The sequence below is a fragment of the Branchiostoma belcheri genome, unplaced genomic scaffold (assembly GCF_001625305.1).
Source record: "Branchiostoma belcheri isolate BF01 breed outbred unplaced genomic scaffold, Haploidv18h27 scaffold6, whole genome shotgun sequence".
Lineage (NCBI taxonomy): Eukaryota > Metazoa > Chordata > Leptocardii > Amphioxiformes > Branchiostomatidae > Branchiostoma > Branchiostoma belcheri.
Window position 1 is genome coordinate 6,129,489 of NW_017804242.1, and position 6,627 is coordinate 6,136,115.

At 39.1% G+C, this 6,627-nt stretch overlaps 1 protein-coding gene across 1 annotated transcript; it reads left to right on the forward strand.

Moving 5' to 3' along the window:
• The first annotated feature begins 623 nt into the window (after nt 1-623).
• Nucleotides 624-3,432, forward strand: LOC109482438. The gene is made up of 2 exons (XM_019785144.1): nt 624-723; nt 2,737-3,432. The coding sequence occupies exon 2, from the start codon at nt 2,865-2,867 to the stop codon at nt 3,426-3,428; it is 564 nt and encodes a 187-aa protein (XP_019640703.1). The 5' UTR covers nt 624-723; nt 2,737-2,864; the 3' UTR covers nt 3,429-3,432.
• The last annotated feature ends 3,195 nt before the right edge of the window (nt 3,433-6,627 follow it).

Consider the following 6,627-nt stretch of genomic DNA (forward strand, 5'->3'; position numbering starts at 1 on the left):
CCGGATAACACAGCCGATCGCGCGGTCTTCGCACCGGCGACAGATCATTCGAATGCCCTATCAACTTTCCGGGAGTGTATATAAAAGACAAATAGATCTTATATACACACCGGGAGTGTATATAAAAGACAAATAGATTTTATATACACTCCCGGAGTGTATATAAAAGACAAATAGATTTTATATACACTCCCGGAGTGTATATAAAAGACAAATAGATTTTATATACACTCCGGGAGTGTATATAAAATACAAATAGATTTTATATACACTCCGGGAGTGTATATAGCCACGTTCTACCCCCATAAAAAAAACTAAAAACACGCCAAAAATAACCCAAAACCCAAACCTCTGCTTGGAGAGTAAGGGGGAGTCAGTGAGTCTTGGTTGTATAAAAAGATTCTCTTTATTCAGTGGCTAATACATTGTACCAACCTGATGCATGAACCTTTTCATTGAACTCATACAATCATCTCCACCGACATCTGCTTGGAGAGTACGCCAGCTTCAAGCAGTGCTTAGTGCTCAGTGTTTACGCTTCAACTCGAGTATTTGTTTATTTTCCCGCCCTTTCCGGATCCTTCTTCAGTGAACCCTGATAACCCTTACAGGACCGAGCACCCACCCTGTGTTGTACCTGTGTCTTTACGTAATTTTAATTTTACGTAAAGTAAAAGAAAGTCATTAGCATCAGACATCTTTCAGAACTGTCTATTTCCACAGGTAAGATGATGTAAATTTGACCTGTTTTGAAGAACGATAATTAACCATTGTGCAAGTGTTAGAATATGTGGTTTTGGACAGGTCCAAAGTCTATAGCTATTAACAGGTGGATAGAGGGGGAGGGGGGCAATACATGTAACATATACCGTGTAATTATTATTATATAGATATTATGTATGTAGGTCTCTAATATTAAGTCTAACGTAACAGCTTTCTAGTTGTCTGTATTTCTAAGTCAGCGTTGGTGTACGTACGTCCTAATTCCATTATAACGGTATCAACTCTAAATAGTGCACCACCACAATGCAATCTTTACAAGTGAATTGAAGCGTGCATTCTTGGGTGCGACTAGTTACAATTGTTTGGATACCGATTTAGATAACAGTGCACACAGATATGGGTTGTCATTTTTTTTCTGAGACACTAGGACAAAATTTTGAGGGAGTGATGTAGCAACTAGTTAGAATGATAACAAACTAGTTATAACATGATAACTTAATAGACTGAGTAGACGTTCTGACACACTAAAATTGTTTTGGCAACACTCTTCCTAGCTGGTGGATATAAACACAAAACAACTGATATTAAAAGATCAACTATAGATTTTCAATTAAGTGGCCTGCATTTGCCTGCTTTCAATACATAGGATTTAGAACCCCCAAGGGTTTAGAACTGTTTGTAATGTAACAGCCGCTTGACAACACAACAATGCTATATAGCTTTTTGCCACGTTCGACTCTTTTACCCTATGAGCACCACATGTTGCACTAAATTGATCTATATTTTGTTGGCTTGAAAAGGGGGAGGGGGGTTTGAGTGAAATTTTTTGTTCGCAGGTCACAGCATTTAACTATTGATCGTCTCCGCTCATGTACCAAAAGTCACTGTACAAAGGTCAAGAAACAACCTGATGCAACAACGGACGCCTGTGTCAATATCAGGGCTGTTTTAAACCAACAACTAGTTTCGTGTCCAAGAGGGCTAAACTTTCTATCCAACACTAAGTAAATTGGGACTTACCCAAATTAAAATTTCGACCGACTCCGTCAGCCTTGTTCACGGAATGGACCCTTCTACTGCAGCTTCCGGGACGTGACGTCGGAAACACGTGATTGCAGCAAAGGGTCGTACGTGTCAGATAACCTGTGTCGCCCCCCGTCTCTGTGTCGCCCTCCGTGAACAAGGCTGACAAGTCCCAATTTACTTAGTGTTGGATAGAAAGTTTAGCCCTTTTGGCCTAATCTCCAAGCAGATCCCTCTCGGTGGCAAAAAGACAGTATCAAATTGGCCAGGCAGTATCCATTAGCCAGAGAAGCTCCATTAGCCACCGACGGGGGGGATCAAGACAAAAAAAAACAAACGGCCATATATAAAAAGGTAACGATCATTCCCCACAACCTCTGCTTGGAGAGTACTTTTGGCCATAATGAAGTATACCAACACAGATGAACTTTCATGCCAACTAGTTTTGTGTATAGATCCTTGAATCAATGACTTGCTTACCTATTGTAAGAACACATTAAAATCATAAATAATTCATACGCATTGTAATACAGTGTGCCTATACGATAAGGCCATGTTGATTTGATTATACGGATGACATCCTCTGGGAACCCCAAAACTTATGTGCGCGTGCGAATAAAAAAAAGTTTGGCAAAATAAAAGAAGTTACTTTCATTATGAAATCTACGTGGTCATGAAGGTTGAACAAATGACACAGAGTATGGTTTGGCGAATAATCTACTCTTCAAATTCATTTCTTTACATTTTCGTCTTTTTTTTTTGGTTGATTTTGGCATTCTACGACATTGGTATCGTTTTTAAACATTCTTTTTGCAACTTTTATATAATTGCTCATTTGGCCACTGTTTTGTATGATTTACAGTATGGTTGAAAACTTTTTTGTTTTGGAAACGGCCAAAAAGTCATGCGTGCGTAGATGTCATCCATATAATCAAGTCAACATGGCCTAACGGAGCAATTTAAGGTCATGGTTTCTTGTTTTTATTCTAGGACAAGTTCTTGAGACGAAGTTTTTCAGACTAGTCTTCAAGGAACAGCATATTATCGGACGTCCTGGTTTCTTCGCACAACTTTTTTCTCTACGATGATTGGTTGGTTAGCGGCGGTCACGTGCACACATGACGAACAGGGCAACGGAACGGGTGGTCGCCATTCGACCCTCCAGGGTGCTGTACACCCAACAGTCGGTAGAGGGCGTTTTCCACAACGGCTCCAAGTTGTCTGAACTCTTCCGACAGATTCTGTACGACGAGGTGGACATCAAGCGAGTTCCGCTTATCGAGGTGGTGAGAATCAACAGAAAAATGTGGTGCTTGGACGGTAACAAAAGACTTCGCGTGTTCCAGGAGTTAGAACACTGCGGCCTCTGCGAGAGAGTCAGAATGAGATACCTCACCAGTAAGGTGTTAGACAGGACAGATGAAAAACAGCTCACCGCCGCTGGGGGGCGCTCCGTGCACGTCCAGGACGCCGACTTCGACAACCGCATCAAGATGATCACCTCCGAGTGGAGGAAGATGATCAAACGGAGTCGCTCGGACCTAGAGAGCGGGGACTCTCACGAAACCTTTCAGGAGGAGAATTTTCAGGCAGTTTGCTTCAAGTACGTGATGACGATATCGTCACTCTGCTTACTACTACTGTTTCTGTATCACTTGTCTTTGCTTATTGACCAATTTTAGTAAACACCTCACATTATGACAAAGTGTGCTTTCATTAAGATATGTTGGTGCCACTCTGAACGCATTAAAGGCATCAGATGCAATTTCAGGACAGCAAAACAAAAATATTCTGGCTAAGAAAATCTGTATGATATTAACATTTACTGACATTGCTTAGCACATTGTCGTTATCATTTCATACTTGAAGCGTTTCATATATAGCCCACAACAAGTTACGCAAGGGGTGGCTTTAGTTTTTGGTACCACCAGTAAATAGCTAGAACCAGCTGCCTACGATATGAAACAAGCAACCGTTTTCCGTTAGCGACATTACATTTTTGCCTCACAGATATCAGTAAGCCATGGGATGGGGTTGATTAAACTTGGTACATTTAAAAAATGAACCAAATTTGACTTTGAAAATCCAGTTTCACAACCCTCAAAATCGCTATGGGTGCCTTTAACATCGCTGATATACTGATGCCTTTTCAAAATCATATCCAGTTGCTTGAGTAACTGTTTTTGGCATACTGATGCCTTGCTTTTCACGAGTTTCCCATCCTCAGAATGCATTGCGAAAACAGGGGTGACCTCATGTGCATAGGACAGGAAGGCATCGGAATGATCCTGTTGACGTTAAACAGCTTGTTTTTCAGTGTGTTTTGAGGTGTTGGGACACTTAATTCTCAACGTTAATTAAATTACTATGGGTTGAATCTGACAACAAATAGAGAATGATTTTTTTTGAATATGTGGTTTGTAACGTTATAGTGGCAACGCTATACTGATGCTGTAACGTTATTACAAACCACATGTTCCATGTTAAAAAGAACACTAAAGCTTCATTCTCTATTTGTTGTCAGATTCGACCATAGTAATTTAATTAATGTTAAGCATAAAATGCCCCAACACCCCAAAACACAGTGAAAAACAAGCTGTTTAACGTCAACAGGATCATTCCGATGCCTTCCTGTCCTATGCAAATGAGGTTTCGATCACGCAAAAAGTGAGATTCGTTTAATTTTCAGCTAAACAAAATACGATAACTTTGAGGTTATAATATGGAATGTAAAACTACAGGGTATGACACATTCGATACAAAAATCACAATAATCCAAAATTCTGCGGTAACAAAAAATGTTTATTTGGTTACAAATGTCCTAATATCTACAAAGACGTCACATGTGTACACGTAAATAAGGTTTGAAACATTTTAAATATGTTCAGTTGTATGAACGCACATGATTATGATGTTGTGATCTACCTCAATTGTTCAAATATTACAAACATTAAAATTTTATCATTTCTATGTGCTACTTTGTGAATTTGTCATTGTATATGTCTATGTATATCAACGAACTGAAAGTATAATTGCAACATATATAGTATGTTTGGGCCATTATTAAAAATGCACCCATTATTTGGTTATGTCTCCAAGTTGTAGCCTATTTATATTGTAATGTTAGGGGTTGGAATTATTCTGATAGACCATTTAATTAAACTTCTCCCTGCTGCCTAACACCAAAACCAATACAATAATGGCACCAAAAGGCTACTGAAGCAGGAAGAAGGTTAAAAATACCCCTCCGATCCTAAAGCCCCGCCCACTTCCGTCAAAACATGCAAATATTTGATGGTCACTCTCTGATTGGTTGAACCACAAATTGCCCTCCTCCCATTGGTTGAACCACAAATTGCCCTCCTCTCATTGGTTGAACTAATTGTGATGGGCACTCAGGATCGGTCTATTCTCTCCAACCCTCATGTTGCAACATATCATGTAGTAGTCAATGTAAACTTAGTGGGGGTTGGAAAATGACACCCTATAATATACATGTACGTCCTCACCCTTTGGTTTGACATTGATAAGTGCAAGTGAAATACGCCATTCAAATGATCCAGCGATTCAAATCAAACCGTAGCCCTAACGTTTTCGCAACATTATTAGTATGTTTTTATATACTCAAAGTTTTCTTAGTCACTCTGCAATGTTACGAATTATTACCATAGCACATTTCCTAAATTTTCAGGACGAAAAATCTTGTTTTTCTTGTCAAGCTATTTGCTATTGTTTATGAACAAAATTGACTAGTACAAAGTACCTCTATTTAATTAAACGTTTAGCATAAATGTTTAGCATAATTAAGTTGTCGTCAGAATGAGCATATTATATATTTGAACGCTAAACTTTTCCATACAATACAAAAAAATTAAGAAAAGATTTAAACGTAGTACTTAACCTATGAAGGCTTATATGCTATTTGCGAAGGTAGAATTTATTCACATTTCGTAAATACCTTATCTAACGCACTAACTACACAAAATATGCAAACTCATAAATTTGAATGTTATCCCTAAATCCATGGAGGTATTTTATCATATATAGCTCTATCACAGATTGAGCTTAATTGCTAATCATACATACATTAATTATGAAGAGATTGGTAACTTCTTGATATATAAGCACCCATCTTATGGTTTGGTTGGATGTACCTCGCATAGACATATTATATACAGTACACCAACTGTGGGCGAGGTCTATCCAAACTACCATTTTTTTTACAGACATTGACAGAATTTACCACATTGGAGTTGACCAGAGGAATAAATACAAATGCTATTTCTATTGGCAACTTATTTCAGTGACTGCGGTTTAATTCTTGACAGAAAACTCTGACTAAATGATAGGACTTTAGAGCCTGTAAGTCGAGCGTAACCGTCATATTTCGTTCATTGGAGATGTATACAATATACAATGATGCTTGCAGGGCGTATAGAAAGTATCCATCAGGCATTCCTAAGTATCCTGGTGTCTAGTCTATCGTGGTTTGGGCGGCCTATCTTCGGGCCTGCAGGTGAACCCCACCGCCCAGTTCAACTAGGCTCCCCGGTAGGTTTTGAACGACAACAGGAATTCAACTAGCCCACCAAACGCCTGCCTTGCAAAATTCCTAGTCCTACGGGCGTAAAACTCCTACCGGGGTGTCAGGAGGTCGTCTACAGATCCGAAGGGAGCACGATAGAAATAGGGCTAGTAATAAGCCAAGGAAAAATGAACTTCTTTGGTAGCCAAACTCCCCTTGACAATTATTCTCTCTATTTGTCTAAATTTTACTATTTTCCAACTCGCGTTGTTATAGTTAGATCTGATGGAGACTAGCATTCAGTGTCTTGGCACGCTTTCTGCAAACTCTAGATCTACAAACCTTTTGCCAAATAA